Below are 27059 nucleotides of genomic sequence, written 5' to 3'. Positions count from 1 at the left end.
ATGTTTGATGAAGGTACAATAATATGCAAATTTGGATAGAAAAGGATACCTAGGATTCTACCTCAAATGATGATGCTATGCATTAAATGACATCACTGTACACCAATAAGCAAAAAAGCAATGAGTAGGAGGAATTTGAAAATTCTACCACTGCAGATGCTATTTCTCTTCTGTTGCCAATGTGATCTGTACATACAATATCATTTTTGATCATTACTGTCATTTTGTTGTTACTGCATTGCATATATAACTTTTTTTCCCTCTTGGAGTAATGAAGGTGGCTTACCTAGTCCTCCTCCATTTCATTTTACCTCCAAGAACCCTGTGAAGTAAGTTGGGCTGAGAGAAAGTGGGTGGCCCACAGTCACCCAGTGGGCTTAATGGCTGAGTAGGAACTACAACCCAAATCACCTAGCTCCATCTAACTACCATTCCACCCTGGCAGATCAGATACCCAAAATTTAGTGCAACTCTAATTGCAGGTTGTGTGTCACAAATGTCCTCTTTGTGTAGGATACTACCATGCAAAGGTATTACCTAAAGGGCTTCCTACTTGCATGGTACTCACCAATGCCATCTAATCTTAGACAGGATTAGATCATTCTGTTGGTATGGGAAGGGCAGAGAATGATGCAACCATGGCAAGTTCTGACCCAAATTTTACATTGGTTTGCTTTTCCTTAGTTGAGACTTGAGATGGTAGTGGGTGGAAACTTTGATCTATTATGACTTCTTTTCCTGAGATCAGAATATTAAACCTCGACTTCCTTGACTTCACTGCTGTCCATGATTAAAATACTACACACACACACACAAGCACTTTCCTACTACTGCCATGAAAATTGCTCTTTTGTAGATGGTTAGTAGTCTGTGTGCATGGATACTACATACACAGGTGGGATGATCATGGAACTGGAAGCTGAGGCCAATGTAACATGCACAGCTCTCTGCACAAAAGGCATCAATTAAAGTAATGAAAAGAGAAATGAAACAGTGCATTAGTTGACAGAAGGCAGATCAGGGTGTGTCCACCATGGTACTGCAATAGTAAGAAGGACACCAACAAAGTATATGGATTACATTTGCACCTACTATTATTACATTACTTTTATAACCTGGCATTTTTCCTTTTGCAAGGCATCCAAGGTGACTTACAAGTTTCTTCTCCTTTCCATTTTAACCTCACAAAACAAACTCATCAGGTAGGTTAAGCTGAAAGTGTATGACTGGCCCAGTCACCCAATGAGTTTATTAAATGGGGATTAGAACTCTGAATTCCCAGTTTCCAATCCAACTTGCTAACCTCTGTGTCACACAAATCAAATTATCCATTATATCTTACAGGGAGTTTTGTTTGACATAGGCCGAGATCCCTGCTTTGCTGTCTAATATATTACTCAGTCTGCATTCTGGCCAGGGGAGAGGTAGGGGTAGAACATTAGGAGACAGAAAACAAGGTTAACTGTTGTAACTGTAATAGACTGTGTATGTGGTATAGATTGATACTGACATGAGTATTCTGATAGAAGTAGAAGACATTAAAAGTGTAACTAAAACATGGCTGTGAAAAAGGCAAAAACCCTACTTCACAAGTCAGTCATGGTCAAATTTAAACCCTCTCAATTGATCTATCAGTCTTATTCATTGAGAATATGAATGTGGATGAAAAAATAATAACGCTGGAAAACAAATTTAGGGAAAGGCAGATTTGTGACGTGATGACATATTTCTTCTATTTCACTTACCATCTGTATTTGTTTCTCTCTCTCATTCTCACCCCCCTTTCTATCCCCCCCTCTCTTTTTCAGTTCTTTTGATGGAAATAGAAAATCAAACCACCATGGTAACCTATTTTGTCTTCTCTGGATTTTTGTACGATTCCTCTGTCCAGATTTTCCTCTTTTTGACATTCCTCTTCATATATATAATAACACTGATGGGAAATATTACAATTATGATTGTAATAAGGAGAAACAGAACACTCAACAGCCCAATGTACTTCTTTCTAACTCATCTTTCTTTTATAGATATTTGCTTTTCTTCCGTAACAGTGCCTAAGCTGCTAGTCAACATTTATGCATGCCAGGCAATTTCTTACAATAGCTGCATCACACAGATGTTTTTCATCTTAATGACAGCAACTACTGAAGTTTTCATTCTTGCAGCAATGGCTTACGACCGATATGCTGCCATCTGCAAGCCCCTGCATTATACACAGATCATGAACAAAACATTCTGTAGGCAGTTGGTAAGTGGTGCATGGGCAGTAAGTTTCTTTTATTCTATGACAAATACATTGCCTGTATTGCAGCTAGAGTTCTGTGGCCCAAACATTATCAACCATTTCAGCTGTGAACTTCCATCTTTACTTGTATTATCCTGCACAGAAACTTTCCTGAATAGCATTACGTTCTTCATTACTGCTGGGATACTAGCATTAGTTTCATTCTTTGTTATTTTATTGTCCTATATCAGAATTGTCTCTTTGATCCTGAAGCTTCATTCAGCAGCAGCTAAAAGAAAGACCTTTTCTACCTGCAGTTCTCACCTCATTGTGGTGGTCCTTCTGTATGGTACTGGCTGCCTCAGGTACATGAGGAACAGCTCAGCCTCCTCGGTAATTATGGATGAATACTTTTCCATACAGTACAGCATTTCAACTCCCCTGTTGAACCCCATTATCTACAGCTTCAAAAACACGGAAGTGAAGGAAGCCATCAAGAAATTAATGGCGTACAAGCTACTGCTTTCTTGTGTTAGGTGACATTGGTAAAAACAATCAAACTGGTGAATATGTCAGCAACATATAATGACAAATCACCTGAGGCTGGTAGATTGTTACCCCTCCTGGACAGAGATATTTGGGTATAGTTATTAGCACTGTTGTAACCTCTAGATAAAAATGCTGTATATTTTGTAAGTAAGCATAAATGCCAGGCTTTCTAACTCTGGAAACTGGGAGTGTTGAGAACATATTGTGCAGTTACTGGGTGCCAGTCCATTGGCAAGCTTAGTTCTTAGGGATGGCACTTCCCTTTAAAGCCCTACACAATTTAGCAGCAGGTAACATGATGAGATGCCTGCTCTCACAATCTGCTGTACCTGTTCTTGCACTGAGATGACCAGAACCATCTCTCTGAGTGATCTTATATATTAGGATAAAGCAGGTTGCACCTGGAAAGGGCCTCCTATGACAACCATTGACAGAATTCACCAAAAGGCTCACTCAATGCCCTTCTTCAGTGGCAGGTGAAGATCTATTTTCTTGGATGTCTCAAAGTCTGATATGATCATAACATCTCATTTATGTTGCCATTTTTATCCTCTTTGTACTATTACTTATTGATCATGCCGACTTGTTTTGTTTTTATTGGGGGGATACTTAATGTACACTAGCCTAATATGCTCACCTATGGAATAAATATGCAAATATCCTTCTCAATGAATCCAAAATCATGTTGTTCATGTACAGGTAAATTTGAATGTACTGGGTGCTCAGGTCTATTTGCTGGTGTTGTTCAGAAATGTGTATTCAATGTTTGGTCACCTGCTCCCTAACAGAATGGATTGTTTCAGCATGAAGTTGAAGTCAAAATCAGATTAAGGATCAAGCAAGATTGAAGTAGAAGAAGAGGAAGAAGAAGAGGAGGAGGAGGAGGAAAGGGAGGGAGGGAGGGAGGGAGAAAATAATAAAATGAAATAAAAATAATAAAATAAAATAAAATAAAATAAAATAAAATAAAATAAAATAAAATAAAATAGAGAATGAGAGAGAGAGAGAGAACTAAACCTTAAAATATAACCTGGTAATATAAAGAGACAGAAGGCTGTGAGCATTAAGAAATGTCCTTGCCTTGCCTGGTAGACCTATTTGCAGAGGCTGGTGCCTTTGATGGAACATTCTCTCCACTACACCCTGGCATGGAAGGGTATTTGGAGCAGGCCGCAGCTGACAATTCCAGGCTGGGGTAGAAATACATGGGAAGAGGTGATCTTTCAGATACTGTGGTTAGACATTATGTAGAGATTGTTTTAGGGGAAAACCAGAACTTCAAAAGCTGTTCCATGTACAACACATTACAGCAATTGTAAAGCTCTGAACTCTGTATTCCCCCTCACAAACATTTCAACAACTGCCAAGGCACCCCATGCCTCCAGATTAAAGATGCCTGACCATTCAATTGTGTAGAGTATTGGAAACATTTATGTGCACAAACAATGGTGCAGATGCATCAAGATGGATGTTTAGATGTTCTATCAGTGCTCAAAAGCTTATAAAGGAAGGAAATTCACAGCAGACTATTCATTCATGGTGTTCTGGATGAAAATTGGAAATCAAAAAAAGAACAATTAGGAATCGCAAATGTGGTTGTTCAACATGCGAAACAAGACCTGGTAATTCAGAACATAGAAACTCAGGAAGAAATACAGATTACAATCATTTCAAGAACTTCCTTATCCTTCAGTTCTCTTCTGACGATGTGATCTAATTTCCCCTGAGGAGCAATTAATGATTTCAAACATGTACTCAGATACTTCTGCACTGATGGGATAATTTCCTAATCACCTATAGATCAGAACCTTGATAATTAAACCTTTTGGAAATTCCCATGAATTCCATCTATGAGACTAGGTTCTGGTTGGACGTTATAAGCTTTGTCCCTGTATTTGTAACAAAAGTGAACAATGTAGACTAGCAAGAAAGTACAAGAGAAGAGAAGAGAAGAGAAGAGAAGAGAAGAGAAGAGAAGAGAAGAGAAGGACACAACATTAACTTTTTTTACTCTCTCTGGGTAAAAAAGATGCGACACCTAAAAAAAAGTGAAGCGAGAAAGAGATGCTGGAAGCTCTGAAGAAGAGAAAGTGTGATTAGAAATCCTTCAAGTAAGTAAACATTTCCTAGACATGCTTTCCTTGAAAGAATCTCAGTAAAAAATGTGCATACCAGGCAAATGATTCCACAAATAATGAACAGAATATGTAGGATAAATGGGTTTAGTCAGTAGAAGTGGGTGTATTCTGGAGCTGTCCAGAAGACCAAGGATATTGGAGGTCAGCTGACAGATAGATAAGTAGAAGAAATTAATATGTTTTGATGCATTGTCTAAATTACTAAATTATTTGCTGGAAGTTTCAGAAAAAAACTATTAAGAATTTTATTATAAATATATTAATAGCCCCCATCCTGAAAACCCTCTTTGTCCCATCACTGAGGCTGATTTTCCAGCCTAAGAAAAAGGGACATCATAATTCGTTCTATAGTGGCAACTAGCAGGGAGCAGACGAATCTGAGTGCGTAGCTCAGCTCCAAGGTAACAGCCCTATTTCGTATGCCAGATCTGGGAATCCAAAGTATCTTTTGTCCTCCTAGATTCTGATTGAAGCAGGGGACTTGGCTGGTATGTCTGGGAGAGCTGGTCATTCTACTAAATGGTACAGCTAACCATGATGAAATATTCCATTAGCTTCCTATAAGAAGTCAACAAATTTCCACACCTGTAAGCATCACTTCATTGTAGATCAAACAGCCACAGTTGAGCTGCTCTCTGACATCCCTTCCTACCATCTTTATTTCTTCAGTCTGTCTTGGAGCCCCATACTTGGTCCAGAAACATTGATGGGGGTAGCTAAGGGCCACACTTTGCTTTGAACTGAACCCATCTACCATATATAAACAAACAAACAAACACCTTTAAAAAGAGCAAGGGTACAGCATCTTACAGGTGCTAAGAAAGGTTTCTGAGACACAGTGCTGCTTAGAAATACCATATTGCATCCCTCTTCTCTAAGATCTGGGTTCAGAGATCACAGTCAGGCATGCCTTTTAAGATATTAATTGGATGATCATATCTCCTCTTCATATTTCAAAGCTGTTCACCTTTTTTGTCACCTTCACAGACGGCGTGCATTACCAGAACAACCTACAATGAAAAACCGAAGTATTCCATGCTACTTTTCTCTCCTCAGCCTCTCCAACGACCCGCAGCTCCAGATTTTCTTCTTTTTCTCTTTCTTCTTCATTTATCTACTAACCCTGGTGGGAAACACCATGATCATTCTGGCTGTAAGAACCAGTCCTCATCTTCATAGCCCCATGTATTTCTTCTTGGGCCACCTCTCTTTCCTTGACATGTGTTTTTCTTCTGCTACTGCCCCAAAACTGTTGGAGACCATTGTCACAGATCAGAAGACCATCTCCTTCATGGGCTGCTTCACTCAGGTGTTCTTTATCTTGCTTTCAGCTACTAGTGAGGTCTTTCTCCTCTCAGCAATGGCATATGACAGATACTCTGCAATATGTAAACCCCTGCACTATGTGGAAATGGTGAACTTGCCTTTCTGCCAAAAACTAGTGGCCAGTGCATGGGCTATTGGTTTCTTTTATGCACTTGCAAACACTTTGCTGCTATTTAAGTTAAACTTTTGTGGACCAAACATCATAAAGCACTTCAGCTGTGAACTCCCTTCTCTCCTTTCTCTGTCCTGCAATGAAATATTCATGAACCAAATGTTTTTCTTTATTTCTGGAAGTGCAGTTGGCCTAATTTCCCTGTTTCTCACTGTGCTATCTTACATTCATATAATCTCAACCATCCTGAAGATGAGCTCCCCTGAAGGGAAACATAAAGCTTTCTCCACTTGTGGCTCCCATCTCTCTGTAGTAGTTCTCTTCTATGGAACAGGCTACTTCCGCTATCTGAGGCCAAACTCAACTTCATCACTGCTTCTGGATGAAATCTTTTCCATACAATACAGCATCCTCACACCTTTGCTAAATCCTATCATCTACAGTTTACAGAACAAGGAGATTAAAACAGCATTTAGGAAGATCCTGAAACTAAAATTTTGATATTTAATTCCAATGCAAGAGCAAATCAATGTATAAAGTGTTAAAGAGAATCCTTTTTGGTTGTACAATTATATTCTTATCATTTCTCAATAGGTAATGTACGTGTTGGGAATATTAGTGAAGAGATTATTAAAGATAAACATTGTAAGCTTGCAGAAGTCCCACCAAAAAAGAATCAATGTGGCTTCTATAAAAGTATGCCTTGTCTCACTAATTTTTTAGAGTATCTGCTGGACTAGTAATTTTTGAGATAGACTGTCTCAGAACATGAGTTTTCATGTAGTCATTTTAAGTCATATCTCTTGTCAGATCCAGCCATCTTGTCCAAATTCTACAAGCAAAGCTACTGCCAGCAGAAAAATCTTTTGCAGCTCAGTGCCATTATCTGACCCTGAGTTCCAGTATCACTAATACATGAATATTAAGCAATGCATCCAAGTTTGCAGACTCCATAAAACTGAATGCTTTAATATGTCAAAGTATATCCTGCAATACAGTTGCATTATGCCGGAAATCCATTTCTTTTGAGTCTGACAGATTCTGTAGTGTTTCTGATGCAGCTTTTAGATACAGAACGCTGATTTAAAAAAAAATAAATCTAAAAATATTGCTCTGTAAATATCTGTGAGACATTTGTGCGCATTGAAAACAAAGACCTGCAGATTTATAGTGCCACTTGCACAAACTGGGTCTTTAGCAGAATGCTGACTAAGCCTTCAATTTTGTTTGAATAAGTTTGTTCTGTTTTAACCATTTTATTACATGTGCAGGTCTTTTATGTAATCTCAGATGCAGCATCTTTCCTGGATAAATGTCATGTTACTTTGGTTCTAAACATTTACAATGTGACCTGAGGGAGTTTAATGTAACTGTTGCTTCACTTGTCTTTTTATGCTTCTCATTACTATTACATTGAGAATTCCCCTTTTAACTCTGCAATATTTGCAGTTTGGACAATCTGTCCACACTATCTCAAACATTTGAATAGTCCTGGATTAAATGGGGAGGCACAGTTCACTTTATATTCAAACAATACTGTCAGAACCAGCTCCCATAACAAATGGGATGATGTTCTCCATGCAACGGTTGCATGATCCAGGAAATCATATTAACATACTGGTCATTCATTTTTTCCAGGAGCCATGAGCTCCTTCTGAAGTAGGAGCATCACTGTCGTTGTCATTGTCGTCATTGTCATCGTAATCATCATTGCTTTAGTATATATATAATCCCTAAGTCTTTATGATATGAAAAAATGGAATTATTTATAAGAAAATATAGCAACAAAAAGGTTGGATAGCATCTAAAAAGTTGATTGTTGAATATGTTCCATAAATGCTTCAATATTCCTCCCCTCCCTACCTTGATTTCTTGGTTAAATAATTAACTATCTGCAAGTTATATTCTAGCACTATATTACTCAATAACTAAGTGTATCTAGTTTGGATCTACTGGCAAAAAGTGACATGCCATCTTTTCAACTCTCCTTAACAACCTTTCTCAAGAATTGCTTAATAACTGAATGTGTCCAAACATTATTGGATGTATTGTATAATTGGATGTATTGTATAATTTTGCCAACACAGATCATGTAAATTAAATATATCTTATGGGGGCAAGATAACCTGATGTTGAACTTTATCTTTAAAAGCTGTGCTCATATTTGCATATTTAAAAAGAAAATCAGGAAATACATTCTTGTTTATTTTAAAACAACATCTAAGATATTTAAAAAATAATTTAAAAATGATACAGAAGTATTTGGTTGCATGAGGATTTTTACAAAGGTCAGAAACTTCTAACAAGTATGGAACAAAAGCAAAGTGTTTGGATGTGTATCAGTAGACACAGAACTGTTTTCTTTTTCCTATTGTAAGTCCTCTTTCATGAAATGAAGGGTTTTTTTCCTCAATTACAAGACCCTACCATGAGGAAAAACGAGTGCATCAGTGTGCCTCTCAAGATACACTTGAGTTACATTCTTGTTGGGTAAAGTCTCCCAAAAGCATTCCCATAAAAATTTGCTTAACAAGGATGCTGCCAGAAATTCTTTCACCATTGCATCGCTGGATTGAATCCATCATGAATAAATCACTTAGATTCCTCATGCCTGTCATTTATTGGATATGTGGCCAATAGCTTAAGTGTGCATCAATCATTCCAGGCACAACTCCAGCATTTGGCAAGGTGTGGCATTACCAGGGTCTCAGGACTGAAAAACTATGAAGCACCTTCTGGATTACCAGTATATTACTTAGCATGCATAAAAGCAACTGTTAGCTAATTTCCAGCTTGAATACTCCACCTCCCTCAGGTAATCATTTTCTCCATCCCATCCCACCACACTCTATACATACATCCCATAATCCTGGCACTAGCACTGGATCGTGTACACATATAAGAGGCTCAAAAGAAGGTCTACCTAAGCATTTGGTTGAGAGTGTGTTTCACAATGATGCTGTGATTTGAACAACTAAACCCTATTTGCTGAGAGAGGTGATTGTTGGAGTGGCTGTGGTGTATGTGGGGTGGAAATACCATCCCTCCCCATCAATGATCTCCATGGAAACCCCTGTGCAGCAATCAGCATTAGAAAAATAAAGCTCCTTTGGAAGTTAATGGGAGCTCCCACACACACCAGATTGCATCTGGTGAAGGGACCCTTAGAACTGCCTTCTCTCAGCACGGACGTCCTGCAAAGAATGGCACCCCTGCTCCCTGTGTCCAATATTTTAATTTCATAAAACCCTTGACATGCTAATCAACCAATTCTTATAATGTGTGGTTACTTGGAAAGAAAAAGCCAGGATATAAATATAAATAAATAAATCTGAAATGCCTAAAAAGACAGAAGATGATATTCATACCCATGCTAGATGAAATGATTTCATCTTAATAACACTCTGATCTCTGCATGTATGTATCTATATTATAAACATTTCCTTTTCTTTTTTTTAATAAGTCAGTTTACCAATCAAATGCTATTAATGTTTATAACATGTTTTTTAATTACTTGGAGAAGTGTCCTGGGATGTATCCCAGAAGGGCGCATGACAGTACAGGACATGACATGACATCATCAGCTTTTGTATCGATAAAGATCTCTGTACACCTTTCATCGTTAGGCAGAAGAAGACGAGAACAACCTCAGGAACATCCTGGCCATAGGTACAATTCTGCCAAATAACGGCTTGTTTCTATATAATACATGGACAATTCTTCAAGATTTCTCTTTGTTTGAAGAAACAGAATAGTGTTGTTGTTGTTGTTGTTGTTGTTGTTGTTGTTAGGAAAACTTATATGCCGCCCCATTCACATAAGCCTCTGGGTGACTTCCAATATAGTTGAAGTGCTCTTCCTCTTCTTCACTACTATTGACATGCTGTCTCTGCTGGTGTTTGGGGAAATTGTTTCTCCTAGAGAGAGAGAATGGAAATCTTTGTGGTCTCTCTTTGAAATAATCTTTCTGAAGAACATTAGAATTCTGCTGGATGTCTCTAAGGTAAGTAGCGAGGTACTCTGGGCTCACCCAGTCAGTGACTTACAGTGAATGTTCCTCAGTGCCCCACTCAGGTGGCACCCGATGCAGGTCATTCTTTCAGGCTCATGGAATATTCTGCTTTTGACTAACACCCCACACCCCCTTCTTGAACGATGTCTTGTGAGTTAATGCAGGGAGGGAGAACAACAAACTGAAACTGAAATTTTGTTGTTGGTATTGCGCACAATAGCTGAAGATCCTACCTACATACGATATGTATATGTACTACTCCCAGCTACCCACAATGATTTCTGCTCTCACATTACAGACACATTTTAGGTATTTATCTGAATCAGATGTATGAACTGATGTGTCCAATTGTGCGAAGGGCGAAGCAAATGGAGCAGAACAGGAGTTATAATTAAACAGATGTTTTGTTAGGTCTGGGATCTTCTCTCCATTGACAAAATTCGCTTGGTCATGAGAAATGCCTCTGCCCGGTTTTCAAGGACTCCATCTCCCCGATCCACTGTAGCTCACTGCATACAAGAGACTCAGCAGACCCTTTGTTTAGAATTTTTGAGGTGTGAGGACCTTCTGTTTGGAGGAGAAGGTGAATGATTTTTCCAATCAAGTTAAATGTGCCTAAAGTGGGATCCAACCCATCACTTGTAAAAGGGAGACTTTTGGTTTTTTCCTGATAATTCATGAAAGCTTGCCAATTTCTTTTCTAGAATTATTATCATGCCTTTTCTCAATATTCAAATGTGTAAGTTGAATTTGTAGAAATTACATATTGAAGTAATTTAGTTTCCCATTCATTTATCTTTGGAGTATTATCTACCCTCCACGATGTGTACAATATTCATTCTGTGCTATTAAGTATAACATCATTTTGCTATGAATTTGTGCACAGTTTTGGTATATTTTTGTAAAGTCAATACTAGCCCTCAGTGAAAACTAAACATTCTCTTCTGCATTTTTCAAGGATCACCCAACAACATACCTGTTTCTATGTCTATCTATCACATTCCAGATGTGACAGTTCTGGAATAGATGAAGATATAAGCTCTTCACTGTCACTATTAAAATTTATTTGTGTATAAATGCATACACAGATCAAGAAACTTGGTGACTGCTTCATCTATGATGCCTCACTTTTAATTGGGTCAGTTGCCAAGCAAGCACATGAATCACTTCTTCTATCTGGAGGAGACCAAGTGCACAGCCACAAATTACCCAGAAAGGTACCTCAAGAGAGACACTGTTTTAAAGATCTGCTTCAAGTTTCAGCATCCAGCATTACATCTCCCTGTCTACAAGTAGGAAAATGGTGTGTTAAAATTGAGGACAGGCACACATAAGCTTACACATTCTGTTCCTCCTTTATTATTTTGCAATCTAATAAATATTGATCTTAGCTTGCCAAAATATCTATGTTTCAGTAAACAGTAGCAGCTCTTTCTACTTGATGCATGACAAGACCTAGTAGGGAAGGGTCCTTTAGTAACTGCCTTTTAGTTTGTTCCAATTTGGAGGGACCTAAATGAGTATGTTATGAAGGAAAAAGATCAGCTTCTGCTAGCATTGATGAGGGTTCTCCTTTGCCAAATCAGCTTTTCAGTTTGGCCAGGTAACACCTTCCTCATATACCATGGGCTCCACAATGCCCTCTTCAAAGACATTTTCTGGCTCCTGCTTTAATGAGAACTCTGGCAAAGATTGCAGCTTTTTCCCAGGCAGGTTCAGGTTCAGGATCAGGTTCGGGTTCGGGTCCGGGTCCGGGTCCGGGTCCGGGTCCTGTTCGCTGCTGTTGCATTCATGACCATTTCATGTATCACTGTGACATTTCCTTGACAGTCGTGAGGGGCCTGTGCAGATTAACAGAACAGTAACATGCCACAGAACTAGACTGCAAAGTAGAGCAGAGGCAAAAAACTACCCCTTTAAACCCAAATGCAGGCAGAGGAAAGCACTTTGCTTTGCAGAATGTCACCCTCATGGTCAAACTTTATGCTTTAGAAATCCAAACAAAATCAAGAAGGTTGATGCCAAGAAATTTGCCTGTGGGTACACTGCTTTTAATGTGCACAATTTTGCAGACCTCTGTTCAAGATGATGGCATGATGGAAATCCATTTCTCTTTTCTTTTCTTGCAGATCACATGCTGAAAATGGAAATGGGCAATCAGACCACCACAGTGACTTCTTTTGTCCTCTTGGGACTGCCGTTCAACCTGCCAGTCCAGATGTTCCTCTTCTTAGTATTCCTCTCTACCTATGCTGCAACTGTGATCGGAAATACAGTGATCATGATAGTAATACGAAGAGACAATCACCTCCACCGCCCCATGTACTTCCTCCTAAGCCACCTGGCTTTTCTTGATCTCTGCTTTTCTTCAGTCAGTGTGCCTAAACTCCTCATAATTTTATGTGCAAGCCAGACCATTTCCTATAATGGCTGCTTTTCCCAGATGTGTCTCCTCCTTCTTACAGGAACCACTGAAGCATACATCCTGGCAGCAATGGCTTATGACCGATACACTGCCGTATGCAAGCCTCTGCTCTATGCACAGATCATGAACAGAGAATTCTGTAGATGGCTAGTAAGTGGCTCATGGACCACAGGTTTTGTGTATGCCATGGTTAATACATTACCTGCATTGAGGCTAGTGTTCTGTGGACCAAATATTATTAGGAATTTCAGCTGTGAGTTTCCAGCTCTGCTTGCCTTATCTTGCACAGAAACATCCCCAAATATCTTGACATTATTCATAACTGGTAGTGCAGTAGCAGGCTTTTCACTCCTCGTTATTCTCTGCTCCTATATCAATATCATCTTTACTATCCTCAAGATTAATTCAGCGGAAGCTAAAAGGAAAACCTTTTCCACTTGCAGTTCTCATCTCATTGTTGTGGTTTTATACTATGGCAGTGGTTGCTTTAGGTATATGAGATCCAATGCAATTTCCTCAAAGCTTGTGGATTACTTCTTTTCCATCCAATATAGCATTTCCACTCCCATGTTGAATCCCATTATTTATACCTTGAAAACCAGGGAAGTGAAAGAAGCCATCAAGAACCTAACGGGATACAAACCAGAGATTCCTCATGTAATGTAACTTAATTGAATACTAATCAAATGAGATGACATCAGTTGCTCAAAGGATGTTGCTTGTGTAAAGTGAATATTGCTGATAAAGGCACATACAGTTTAGACTATAATAGTCTGAGACTAAGGTATGTTCATTAGAATTAGAGGTTCACTAGTCCAGTCCTCTTGCTCTACACCGGATGCTCACCAGCCTCTGGCCTTGGAGGTTTGCAGGCCTCTTGATTAGATTGTACCCTTAAACTAACTCATAAATGCCTGTAATGTGTGCATGAGTGAGCTCAGGGTTGGCTTTAATTACAAGTGGATCCCCAAAGGAAAGTACATGAGTTGACGAAATGTCATAGGATTCATTCCAGCAGAAAAGTTGACATCATTTTTCCCTGTGCCCTTATTTGACAGAAGATTCCCCAGTAGACTGACCAAACTAGAACAAGATATAAATCATTTGCTTGTCTCTTCTAGAGCAGAATACATTAATACTTAAAGGTGTTAGGGAAAATAAGTGCAATACTATGAACAAAATGATTAGTCTATCTTAGTAGAATTAATTCCTAAATACTTGGGAAACTGAAAGAAATTCTTGCACTTTCAATTAAGCCTAAACAGAGTTGTAGCAGTTATGTATATGGATTAAATCTCAGGTAAGTGGCAAACCATGTTTTGTCCAGTGGCTTTAGTGCTTGGCTTATATGTTTCACTTTGCCTCATATTGCCAGTGCCAAGGCATCTTTTTAAGGGGACCAACTGTGCTACTTCTCCTCATTAATGATCAGTATTTTTTCTTGTGCTCAGCATCATACACAAAGAAATCAGATTAGAAAAATGGGCTTCATGAAGGAGCCCATTTTATTATATTAGTATTAAGCAAGCTCTTTCAACTCCCCTCATGGCTTATAAGATGATCTGTCTTTGCATGAATCTCAAACTCCAGCTTATATTTTGCTGATTGTGCAACTTGTTACATTTGGGGTTGGATCCAATTACTTCATATTTTGTACAATCTTTTGGAAGCAAATTGATTTATATCCTTTATGCATGGGTGTTCTTAGTAAACATCACTCATATTTAATACATATTACACTGGTTATGTTTGTTTTCTCATTTGTAGAGATGTTGAGCTTGGTGAATATCATGATATGGAAAATCAAACTTTAGTAACAGAGTTTATACTTTTGGGACTCTCCAGTGATCCACACCTGCAGGTTATTCTCTTCTTGTTGTTTCTAATAGTTTTTTTGGTTACTTTGTTAGGAAATGGGACAATAATGCTGGTGGTCACGACTGAGCCTAACCTTAAGACACCCATGTTCTTCTTTCTCAAACATTTAGCCTTTGTTGATATATTCTATTCATCTGTAACTGTTCCCAAAATGTTGGAAAACCTCTTAAAAAAGCAGAAAACTATTTCCTGGGAAGGATGCATCATACAGATCTTCTTCTTTTTCAAGGTTGCTTGTGCTGAGGTTTTCATCCTTGCAGCAATGGCATATGACAGATATGTTGCTATATGTGATCCACTGCATTATACCACCACCATGAAACAAGGGACTTGCAGACAGCTGGTGGGTGCAGCGTGGACAACTGGCTTTTTGTATGCTATGATGAATGCAGTGCCTTTGTTAAATCTTCAGTTTTGTGGAAACAATGCAATCAGACACTATAGCTGTGATCTTCCTTCCCTTCTGGTGTTATCATGTACTCAGACCCTCACCAATGACATTGTTCTTCTTATTTCTGCATTCGTATTGGGCTTAAGCTCATTCCTTTTCACTTTGATCTCTTATATTTACATTATTGCTGCCATTCTGAAGATTCGCTCAGCAGAAGGCAGACGCAAAGCCTTCTCTACCTGCAGTTCCCACCTCATTGTGGTGGGCATATTTTACATAGCAGCTTTTTTCCGGTATATGAAACCAAATTCAGAATCATTCATAGATCTGGACAAAGTGGTGTCTATCCAGTATAGCATCATAACGCCCATGTTAAACCCCATTATATACAGCTTGAAAAACAAAGATATCAAAAGTGCTCTGGTCAAAATGTTTGTAAAGAATGTTTCTATTAAATAAATCAGGTCAGAGATTTTGGACGTGCTCAGCACAGCACCCTACAATGTTAATATCCATCCATCCATCCTCTATCAATCATCTTCTTTCTGAAAGAAGAGCAAAAAGATCTTCTGCAGTGATGTGCAATTTAAAAGTCTGAAAATGTGCATCTAGTTATGTTTTAAGTGCATATTTTAATGTGTTTTCTATTATATTAACTCCAAATATATTTTAACATAGATTATGCATTTCAGAAAAGGTTTTTTAATCTCAAAACACACATCTTTAAGCAAATAAAGATGGATAACGCTGTTCTACTATTTACCATTCCCTGTTTGGTTCTGCTTAATTCATACCAGAATTTGCAAAGACTGAATTACTGAAGTACTCCTATTTATGTGGAACCCTTGAAGCTATGATAGTGTTGGGAAATATCAGATAAATCCTGGTAGAAAAATGTTGCTTATATGTGCCTTTGCGTTGTAAAATTTAATCTACTCCCCTTTCTCAGAAGGCACCAGCTTTCCAACCCAGGTCACTGCTTAGTGTTGCTGTTGCCTCAAAGAAGGCTGCTTAGCTGGACTGAGAAGCTGCTGGAGGCTAGTACTATTAGTGAAGAAATACCTGTGTTCCCATCAGCTGCAGAAAAACTGAAACATTGGTGTCCATTTGTTTCTGAATGGACCCACTTAAGCATCTAGTCCCACTGAGACAAGGCCCTGTGGAGTGTAGTTGTCAAACTAGATTTCCTGAATGGTTTCTCCATCAGGCATATTTGCATGTTTAAACATGACTGGAACTGTCAAGAATTTGCTAGACTGACCTATCAGTACAGTAATCAGTAATGTTTTCCATGCTATGATTACCAGCATTTCTGATCAGTTTAGAACATTATGTCATGCCTAAAGACATCAAGATGCTATTGTACCAAGATTATCTGGAAACTGAACACTCTTTATTGGTGTACATGGCTAGCAGGTTATAAAAGTGTCTGTACATGGGCTGTGATTTTGTAGTTGAGTTTGCCTCTATCTGGTAATATATTATTGCTAGTGACTACAGATACTGGGGCACCGATCAATAAAGCAACAGAGGTTCAAACATTTGATCTTTCCTATGGACCCAAGTGTTTATTTCCTGGCAAATTGAAAGCCAAGATTCTGTCAATAATTACAACTGGACAATGGTCTTTCATATTTTGTTATTGATGAAACATGCTTCTTTCCATATGAATGGTCAAAAAGACATAAAGAACACTTGGTTATGGTTTCCTCCAACTACTTGGATCAATTTTTAAAAATATTTGGTTAACTTGTTTTGTAACCAGAAATCTTATGTTGGGATATTGTACCTCTTTTAGCCAAAGAGGCAAATTCAGTTTTGCAGAAGCTTTCAGAGACTGGGGAAGGACTTGGGCAGAAGGAGAGGAGCCGAAATACCAAAAATATAAGCCTATTTATTCCTTTCTTTTACAAGATATATATGCCATTAAATATTCCTGGATGGTGATGTTAGACCAGTGAACAATTAGACATAAAACAGATAGAAGTATAGTATGTTGTGTTGAGAAAAAGATCAATAAAAGCATCATTAAAACTGTGATTGGTTAATTTAGCTCCCTGGAATAAAAGGTGCTTTCAAGAGTTGCTGAAAACAAGACAATGCAACTCCCTGAACTCCAGAGACAAGGAGTTGCAGAAAAAAGGAGCCATGTCATTCAAGGCTCTTCTCCAACTGGCCAGTAGGACCATACAGAGCCATGTATATAATGTATATAAGTAATACCGATATTGGTTGTGTGCCAAGTACCACAAGATTAGCTCCCATAAAAGTTTGGGTTCAACAGAAGTGACCCAATGGCCAAGGCTTTCCTTTGTGAATAAGATAAGGAATTAAATTTGTATAGATAAAGGGGAATGTATGAACTGAGGAGATTTGCCTTGAAGAGATTAGATAAAACAACTCTTCAATGGATTCCAGTGTCCCAAGCAAGCACAATAAATCAACAGAAACCTGGGAATTTTCCCTTCAATAGCAGCAGCACACAAAGAACACATCCATGGAAAGGAGTCCATTCAAGTCCTAGAACAAATTGCAGACTTTCCAGGCATTGACTTCCCTGTGAGACCTTCAAGGAAGATTGGGATATGACAGCCCAGAAACTCTTGGGAAATATTTGTTATAGAGAGAAGAAAATCCCAAACCACTACAAAGGGAGAAGAACAGCAAAGGAACTGCTTTTGCCAGTAGTTCAAAAGGAAAGGCAGCATTTACTGATGAATATTACATTAGCAATCTTGTCTGTTCTCAAAATAAATTTTTTGATCTGATCCTTGATAAATATGCAGTTGGAGAATACTAATCAATTCAAACAAGCAAACAAATGGAAATAGCCTAGCAGCTCTCCTATCAATGAGATACACAATTGGCAGCCACAATGGAGGATAATTTCATTTCTACACACACACACACACACAAACACACAGCAGTACAAAAAGTTCACTGTCCTTATTACCCTTAATTACCCACTCGGGATGAGAATTGTCTGCGTCACTTCCACAGTCAAAAAGTTTTCTCCAGAACTGTCCCCCACTGCTATAAAGATAAGAAATTTGTACAGGTTTGCTCTGACAGAGCAGAGGAATTGTAACGAAATATATCAGGTAATTTTGTTCTGTTCTTCCATGAATACAGTGCATTCTTAGCATACCTAGATGCAAAAGCAGACAAATCTTTTATTTTGAATAGTTGCACAGAAAAACAGAATAGGCAGATATAGTGAGAACAGCTGTTCCTAACATTTTTTTTTCCTGTACACCCATTTTTGTCTGTAGAAAACAGGATATTTTTTTCAATTTATTTAGTGCTCAGGGAGAAGAGTGGATCATTTGCTGTGCCCTACATACAATTGGCATGTGCTGCCCTTGAAATTAAACCCAATGTTCTCAGGAGACAAATTCCAGCTCAAAATGGGGACACTGAGAGGATGGCACAATTCTTATAAACTGTTTCCTGGTTCTTTTTTGCCACCACCTATTTCACCATGCTTGGGGTGCTTCTCTTGATGACTGGTAGCCATCAGGTTTCCTCTGAAAGTCCCTAAAGCATCTAGGGGAAACAAATAATGTCTCCTTGCTGTGCAGTGGAGGGCTGGTGCCCAATGTCAGTCCATCTAAGTCTTTGCACAGTGACTGCCAACATTACAACTTCAACTTCATCATCTGTACATGGTATTATCAGATTTCAGGGAGGGGTAATTTCATTGAATATATGTCTGTTCTCCCTCCCTTCCTTCAGACACTCAATAGCCAAAGTTATCTGTGTAGTTCACAGAGGTTAATTTTAGTCCTGTACCAGCTCCTCAATCAAAACTTTTCCTGAGTAGAACACTTGTGTCATTTGATGTAGCCCTTCAAAGCCCCACAGTGATGATCTCTTATGAAGTGCAATTTCTGTACAGTAAGAGGGTAGTAGCTCATCCTTGCATTATGAGGATCTTCCCTAATAGAAATGAGACACTGTGATGTGAAGCTTCATCTGTTGATGTTAATTGCATGGAGATTTTTTTCCTCCTTTCTTTTTGGGCCTCATTTTCTTAAAGCAAACGTCACAAAAATAATGCCAATAACATCACATGACATCTGCTATTTTGCAGTTTTATATCAATGTACACAGGTTCACATGCATAATGGTGGAATGCCATACAACAGACCACACAATGCCATCCCGCCTACCTGCTCAGGAGGTTGCTTGCAAAGTCATTTAACAATGTGAATGGTTATTAAAGAGGAGAGGGGGAAGGATATGGAATAAACATTTTCCCATAGGCTCACCCTCAGTGCCCACACTGAAAAAATGAGTGAGGATTTTATTGACTTACCTTAGATTATTGGAAAGAAGGGAACTAGATCTTATGTGAAGTGGTCTGAAAATTTGAAAGTGCTAAACAAATATCAATTTCTGATCATTATTGGGTAATGATCATGGTTATTCATTTTTGGCCTGCCATAACTAGTCATAATAGTTATTCTGCTTTCAGCTGGTCAAGTACCTCTCTGTGCTTTCTGCACTACCATCCAAACTTACGCATATACATTTGTGCACAGGAGATCTTTTGGAGTGACTTAACAACATTAAAAGGAAAATTAAGGATATTTAATGCTGCAACTATTTACACACTTCATTAATGTAGGGATTATTTCAATAATACAGACATAGATTTAGTACATATATTTTAACGTTAAAGTGAAATATGAGCATTGATAGCAATATTAATTAGGAACGCTAAATTACTCCAGAGGAATAATAATGTTTTGGTTCTAACACACCATTGGCACTCTGCTTAAATGCATTTCTGATATTTCCTTCTATAGGTTTTAATATTGCTCAAAAAACAGAAATGAAAAATCAAAACACCTCTGTGACTTACTTTCTTCTTTTTGGATTTACATACAATCTTCCCATCCAGATGTTCCTGTTCTTTGTGTTTTTATTCATTTATGCAATTACATTGATGGGAAATTTGATAATCATGGTGGTAATAAAGAAAAATAGTCATCTTCAAAGCCCCATGTATTTCTTCCTAAGTCAGCTGGCCTTTTTGGATATATGCTATTCTTCAGTCACAGTTCCTAAGGTGCTCGTAAATTTCTTTGACAGCCAGACAATTCCTTATAACAACTGCATTACTCAGATGTTTTTCATTCTTCTGACAGGATCCACTGAAGGTTTTATTCTTACAGCTATGGCTTATGATCGTTATGCCGCCATATGTAACCCTCTACATTACGTAGAAACCATGAACATGCTGTTTTGCAAACAACTGGTGGGAAGTGCATGGGCAATCAGTTTCTTCTATGCCACTGCAAATACATTACCTGTACTGAAGCTAGTGTTCTGTGGTCCAAATATAATCAAGCACTTCAGCTGTGAACTGCCCTCTCTACTTGCTTTATCCTGCACTGATACTTTCAGAAGTAAAATTATGTTCTTCATTACTGGTGGTGTAGCTGGAGGCTTCTCATTCTCCCTTACTCTCATCTCCTATGTCAATATCATCACTACAATCCTGAAAATGAATTCAGCAGAAGCTAGGAAGAAAACTTTCTCCACCTGTAGTTCCCACCTCATTGTTGTGGTTTTATTCTATGGGACTGGGTACTTTCGATATCTAAGGCCCAATTCAGCCTCTTCAATAATTCTGGATGAACTCTTCTCTGTCCAGTATAGCATTTCTACACCTATGCTAAACCCTATTATTTACAGCCTGAAGACCAAAGAAGTGAAGGAAGCCATTAAGAAAGTAATTGGGCAAGTGGTTACTCATCTAAGACAGCTGTTTAAATAGTAAATGTTTCTGCTGTGTTAAGTTAAATACTTAAATATTACACAAATCAATAAAGGCTTTGCCAATGAAGCAAGGTTTGCCTTTCACCTGTCTCTTTCCGCAGAAAAAATATCTGCATACCATCCATTCATTTTATGACTACTAAGGATGGATTAGTAGGTTGTGTGGTGAAATAGATAACTTGGACAGTCATTTATGAAAAGCATGTTACACATGGTTGAGGTTCACCCTAACATTGGCATGACATCCATTCCCCCGCCTACATATTTGTACATATGTATGAAAATTTACTGGTGTGTCTGGACAGCCTTGCCGTATTTGAGAAGAGAGGAGAGATTTTCTTTGAAGAGCCATAGCAACCATCACAATGCTTATTTTGAAATAATTTATTGCCTCAGTCATTTTTTCTGGATTGTCTAAATTACTTATTTGTGATTCAAGGGGCAATCCACTGGGGATGACTGTAACCGACTGAACCCCCTGAACACAGAATTATGGGCATCCAGTCCAGGACAGGAGAAGCATGAAAATGATCTTTGTCTCTCTGCTTCCTTCAACTAAGCAAATTGGGTGAATGGACAATTCCAGGAGAACTAGCAATTTTAAACTTATCAACATTCTCTGAAATTTACTTTGAGGTGTGTTTTAACTCACTCATGCTTTCATTTTTGGCATTTTTTCATTCAACTAGAAAATGTGCATTTCAAATTGAAGGCAGACACATTTCTGTGTGATTTTTAAAGATAAATTTAAATTTTCAAATATTAAATATTTATTTATTTATTTAGAATTTATTTAGAATTTTTGTATGCCATCCCATTGCCTCAGCCTTGGGATGGCTTACATAAAATAAACAAACATAATACAAATAGTGCAAATAAAATCCAGATTAAAACCACACTCAGATTAATGACTACATTACATGTCTTTAAAGGTGCATTAGCATGTACACATAAAACACATTTTTGAATGAGATCATTCCATTCTGAATGGAAAGTGAATTCTTGCACATCCACACTATCTACTCACCATGGGTGTGAAAATGAAGCCACACCTAGGAAATATTAAACTCCGTTTTCCTGGGCATGTGAAAAACCCACAAGTAGTACCTCTGCATTTTATTTATTTATTTATTTAAAACATTTCTATGCCACCCCCATCACAACAAAGCCTCGGGGCGGCTCACAACATTCATAAAAAATACAATTGATAATTTAAAAACTGGTACCATCTTGACTATATATATTAAAATCTATAAATACAATAATAATAAATTAACAGTTAAAATAACTTTTAAATAAAAAGGTCTTTGCCTGGCACCGAAAAGCAAATAATGACTGCGCCAGGTGGACCTCTCTGGGGAGTGCATTCCATAGGTGGGGCACCACCACAGAGAAGGCCCTCCTCTGGGTACTCACCCTCCTAATATCATTCATGGAGGGTTCCTGGAGAAGGACATCAGCTGCCGATCATAGGGAGTGGGAGGGCATATATGGACGCAGATGTTCCTTTAGATAACCGGGTCCCAAGCTGTTAAGGGCTTTATAGGTCATAACCAACACCTTGAATTGGGTGCAGACTTCAATAGGGAACCAGTAAAGCTGACGGAGAACTGGGGTTATATGAGAACAACGCCAAGTCCCCATCAGCAACCTGGCAGCTCTATTTTGCACCAATTGAAGTATCCGGATCATCTTCAAGGGTAACCCCACATAGAATGCATTACAGAAGTCTAGCCAGGAAGTTACCAACGTGTGGGTCACTGTCGCCAGGCAATCGTATTCCCTGGATCAAACATACCCAGTCATTATCCTTATGGAGCCCAGCTAGCTCAGTTGGTAAAGAGTCTCATGACTCTTAATTTCAGGGTCGTGAGTTCGAGCCCCATGTTGGGTAAAGGCTTTTTTCTCCAAAGCAGGACCAGGGAGATCTACATGGGGGACCAGATAAGGTCAGTGATTTAGATTAGAATCACCCCCCTAGAAATCAAGGAGCTCCTTGGAGCAATAGACATTACAAAGGCAGCAGACCCTGATGGATTACATCCGAGGGTACTTAGGGAGTTGGTGGGGGTGTTCTCCCACACATTGGCCTCCATTTTTGAGGCCTTGTGTAGAACAGGTGAAGTTCCAGGGAACTGGAGGGTGGTATCAGTGGTCCCAATTTTTAAAAAGTATAGTAGAGGGAACATGGGCAATTACACACTGGTTAGCCTTGCATTCATTCTAGGAAGGTCAATGGAAATGCTCATAATAGCAACAGGTAGTAACCCTAGAAAGGGAAGGGAGGTTGGTGACCATGTAACATGGCTTCCACAAAAACAGGTCCTGCCAGATGAACCATGTAAAATACTATGACAAGGTTTTGAGATGGCTAGATGGAGAGGTCATGATGGATGTGGTTTACCTGGATTTCAGGAAGGTCTTTGACAAGCTGCTGCATGATATGTTGTTAACAGTCCTGAGATGCCAGTAAAAGGATGGTCTATAAAAGCTTCAAATGAATGAATGAACGAATGAACGAACGAATGATATTCTGGTTGAGAAATTGAGGAGTTTTGGGATAGACCAATGCACTGTCCAGTGGATTAGGGCATGGTTGATTTTCTGAAAGCAGAGGGCTGGGACTGATCCTGTTCAATCTTTTCATCAGTGACCTGGAAGAAGGGGTGATCAATCTCCTGATCAAATTTGCAGATAATAAAATGGAGGTGATGGCCACAACTGAGGAGCAGGTACTCCAGATCCAGAAGGATCTGGACAGACTATCGAAGTGAGCAGGGATAATAGGATGCCATTCAAGGTCTTGCACTTGGGGCATAGGAATGGATACCATAAGTACAGGTTAGGGGACAAGTGGTCGGAGAGCAGCACTTGTGAAAGGGATCTCAGGGTACTGGTCAACTGCAGGCTGAACGAGACAGCAGTGTGACATGGTGGTCAAGAGGGTGAACACCACCCTTGGTTGGATAGCCAGAAGCGTGGCTTCTAGATCAAGAGAGATATTACTGCTACTCTGTATGACTCTGGTGCACCCACAACTAGAGAACTGTGTTCAGTTCAAGGGTCCAAATTACAGGAAGGATATAGCCAGGTTGGAATTGGTACAGAACAGGGCCACAAGGATGGTGGCCAGACTGCAGGGAAAGCCATATGTGGTGAGACTGAGGGAGCTGGGTCTTTTCAGCCTGGAGAAGAGGAGACTCCAAGGGGGATTTGTGGATGACATATAGATATGTGAGGGGGTGACACATGGAGGTGGAAAGAGACCTGTTTTTTCATGGAGGAAAGCTCAGGGAGCCCAGGTTCAATGTGGATGCCAGGAAGTTCTTCCTGACACTTAGGGCCACTAGGGTATGGGATGCACGTCCACAGGAGGTGGTTGAAGTCCCACTGGTGAGGGTGTTCGAGGATAGGCTGGACATGCACATGGTAGGCATGGTAAGAGCAGAGCTGGCTGGAGTCAGGGGTCAGGCTAGATGGCCCAGGAGACCCCTTCTGATTCACTCTGTTTCTATGTTTCTTTTATTTGCATCTTCTATTTTTTCCCTTGAGTATAAGTTTGTGATGCCAGTTATTTTAGTTACAAATGAAAGCCCTGGATCATTTCAAATTATCATGGGAAATTTCTTGGAAACATTAGCAGAAGGTAATTTGTTGCTTTGAATATAATTTGTTCTAGGAGAGATTGTTCAGTCCCTAGCAAGGTTTATAAGGGATCGTTTTGCAGTAGATCTCAGGACAACTAATGCAAACTTTCCTCAAAGCGGTATGAAGCATATGGGTGAGTCTACTTCCTTTCATAACTAGGTGGATCTAGATATGGAGTCAATTCCCAAATTCATGGAAAAAATCACCAACATGTATTTGCTAGTATTACTATTTAATATTGTGAAGAAGGATGACTAGTAATTTTTGCTTTGATTGATTTTCTTGCATTATTCAAATGAACTTTAAACATGCTTCTGTAATGTTTGCCACACCTCTGGTGTATAGAATGGCTGTAGTTATTGACTATACTTATGCGCAAGAAAGCTTCTACATGTGAAGAGCATCCATAAATCATATGATACCAAGCCTTGATCCAGCAGTCACTTGTGTATCACTCTATTAATGAAAAGGTGGTGTATCCTTAGTCAGCTATTTGGCTGGGTAACTAGAGTGATTTTAGCATTTTCCCTTCCAAATAACCCAGTAGTAGACTTCAAACTTCATTTAGTAAGCTCATTTAAGTGAACTAAATGGCTGCCCATGCATTCATGCATTCATTTCACCAGCAACTATTTGTTCAAACCACATGATCAAATACTGGCAGGAAATCATACATATGTCTAGAATGCTATCTATCTATGACATGAAGACAATGAAGACAATGTCATGCTGATAATCCTATTGGTTGCTATGAGGATTTTTCTTAGCAGACTTGTACCTTGTCAGGCAGGATGATGATGATGCTAATAATGTGTTCAGATATTAATCATTTTTATGTTTTCCCTATTCATATAGATCCTCTGTATACTCCATACGTCTCTATGAAAAATCAAACTGTGGTAACAGAATTTATACTCCTGGGACTTTCCGAGGATCCTCAAGTTCAGATCTTTCTCTTCTTTGTGTTTCTAATTATATATGCTACCACATTACTTGGAAACTCTGTCATTATATTGATAATTAGGGCTGAACCTGGTCTTCACACCCCCATGTTCTTTTTCCTCAGTCAGCTGGCCTTTGTTGATATTTGCTTCTCATCCATCACTGTCCCAAAATTGCTAGCAAACTTTATACAGCAAAAGAAAACCATTTCCCCAGTGGGATGCATCACACAGATCTTCTTCTTTTTCCTGTTTGGTTGTACAGAAAATGTTCTTCTTTCTGTAATGGCATATGACCGGTATATTGCTATATGCAATCCACTTCATTATTCAATAAACATGAGAAAACAAGTATTCACACAGCTAGTGGCTGGAGCCTGGGCAATAAGTTTTTTGGATGCATTGATAAACACTGTGCCTTTAAAGGATCTGACCTTCTGCAGGCACAATATAATTAGACACTATACCTGTGAACTTCCATCAGTTCTGCGCTTATCCTGCAGTGAACCATTCACCAATTATATGATAATACTTATCTCTGGTTCTTTCTTTGGTTTTGCACCCCTGCTCCTAATTCTGGTGTCTTACACTTATATAATTGGAACCATCTTGAACATTCGCTCTGCAGAAGGGAGGAGCAAAGCCTTCTCTACCTGTAGCTCACACCTGATTGTAGTTTGTCTACTGTATTTTTCAGGGCTTTTTGAATATCTGAAGTCAGGTTCCAAGTCTTTTACAGAGCTGGACAGCATATTCTCCATCCAGTATCTTATTTTGACTCCCATGTTAAATCCTATCATATACAGCCTAAAAAATCAAGAAATCAAAGCTATTATTTGGAAAAGGTTCAATAAGTTTAGGTAAGTTACCCAGTTGTTTGCATGTATACAAACAAAAGATGTCAAATACACAGGGATTCAATGGGGGTGGCAAGGAAAATTGAAACCTGTGAGATAAATGTAATGTATTATAATTTGTAAGGTAATGTATTGAGATCAAGTGAATAGCGTAAAAAGGAGACTGGTTTTTTTACGTATAGGGAATACTGTTCATGTAATAGATAATATAAAAGATAATGGCAAAGCAGAAGCATTAGTCAGCTTTGAATGCTGAGAAAGTGGTTCATATAGTCAAGTGCTGAGGGAACAAAATTATGAACCCATAATTTTGAAATTGGATAGTATTGTGGAATATTTATTCTAATTATTGTAAATGCGTATTAGAAATTGAGGATTTCGAAGTGGAAATATTTCAGACTATGGATAGATGTGATATATTCTAACCCAGTATTAAGACTTTCTATGAAGCAGTATTTTCCCCCCAAAATTCAGTCTGTTGAGAGGAATGAGACAAAATCGTCAGATGTGTGTGTTGTTTGTGATTTGTGTTGAACACTGGCAGTTTCATTCTGACTAAGGACATGCAGTTAAGTCCAAAGAACTAATAAGTTCTCTGCACATATTTTCTGGCAAAATATTGCTTATATTAATAAATCTAGAAGAAAGCATGCCATTTGTTGCTTAATGTTGAATTACACATTATATATATATATAGCCGGTCCCATGGTGTAATGGTTAGCACTCTGGACTTTGAATCCAGCGATCCGAGTTCAAATCTTGGTGGGACCT

At 38.7% G+C, this 27059-nt stretch overlaps 6 protein-coding genes and 1 non-coding gene across 7 annotated transcripts; all 7 read left to right on the top strand.

Moving 5' to 3' along the window:
* On the top strand, positions 1–2764 carry LOC123033405 (olfactory receptor 1009-like). The gene is made up of 2 exons (XM_044450011.1): positions 1–13; positions 1809–2764. Exons 1-2 carry the CDS (start codon positions 1–3, stop codon positions 2762–2764), a joined length of 969 nt encoding a protein of 322 aa, XP_044305946.1.
* Positions 2765–5926: 3162 nt separating this feature from the next.
* Positions 5927–6850, top strand: LOC123033404 (olfactory receptor 5A2-like). The gene has a single exon (XM_044450010.1). The coding sequence runs from the start codon at positions 5927–5929 to the stop codon at positions 6848–6850; it is 924 nt and encodes a 307-aa protein (XP_044305945.1).
* Positions 6851–12510: 5660 nt separating this feature from the next.
* LOC123033403 (olfactory receptor 2D3-like) lies at positions 12511–13452 on the top strand. Its single transcript, XM_044450009.1, has one exon. The coding sequence runs from the start codon at positions 12511–12513 to the stop codon at positions 13450–13452; it is 942 nt and encodes a 313-aa protein (XP_044305944.1).
* Positions 13453–14565: 1113 nt separating this feature from the next.
* Positions 14566–15514, top strand: LOC123033402 (olfactory receptor 1444-like). The gene has a single exon (XM_044450008.1). It carries the CDS (start codon positions 14582–14584, stop codon positions 15512–15514), a length of 933 nt encoding a protein of 310 aa, XP_044305943.1. The 5' UTR covers positions 14566–14581.
* A 4378-nt stretch (positions 15515–19892) lies between these two features.
* On the top strand, positions 19893–20840 carry LOC123033401 (olfactory receptor 5B12-like). Its single transcript, XM_044450007.1, has one exon. It carries the CDS (start codon positions 19893–19895, stop codon positions 20838–20840), a length of 948 nt encoding a protein of 315 aa, XP_044305942.1.
* Positions 20841–25371: 4531 nt separating this feature from the next.
* On the top strand, positions 25372–26295 carry LOC123033400 (olfactory receptor 8S1-like). Its single transcript, XM_044450005.1, has one exon. The coding sequence runs from the start codon at positions 25372–25374 to the stop codon at positions 26293–26295; it is 924 nt and encodes a 307-aa protein (XP_044305940.1).
* Positions 26296–26987: 692 nt separating this feature from the next.
* Positions 26988–27059, top strand: TRNAQ-UUG. The gene has a single exon. It is a non-coding gene; the product is annotated as a tRNA-Gln (tRNA).

The sequence above is a fragment of the Varanus komodoensis genome, unplaced genomic scaffold (genome assembly GCF_004798865.1).
Source record: "Varanus komodoensis strain SLA01 unplaced genomic scaffold, ASM479886v1 scaffold62, whole genome shotgun sequence".
Lineage (NCBI taxonomy): Eukaryota > Metazoa > Chordata > Lepidosauria > Squamata > Varanidae > Varanus > Varanus komodoensis.
This window is presented reverse-complemented; position numbering and strand designations above follow the sequence as displayed.

Bases quoted from the DNA above. Each gene is read 5' to 3' on its own strand.
- LOC123033402 (XM_044450008.1), top strand. From the start codon at position 14,582: ATGGAAAATCAAACTTTAGTAACAGAGTTTATACTTTTGGGACTCTCC.
- LOC123033400 (XM_044450005.1), top strand. From the start codon at position 25,372: ATGAAAAATCAAACTGTGGTAACAGAATTTATACTCCTGGGACTTTCC.
- LOC123033403 (XM_044450009.1), top strand. From the start codon at position 12,511: ATGGGCAATCAGACCACCACAGTGACTTCTTTTGTCCTCTTGGGACTG.
- LOC123033404 (XM_044450010.1), top strand. From the start codon at position 5,927: ATGAAAAACCGAAGTATTCCATGCTACTTTTCTCTCCTCAGCCTCTCC.
- LOC123033401 (XM_044450007.1), top strand. From the start codon at position 19,893: ATGAAAAATCAAAACACCTCTGTGACTTACTTTCTTCTTTTTGGATTT.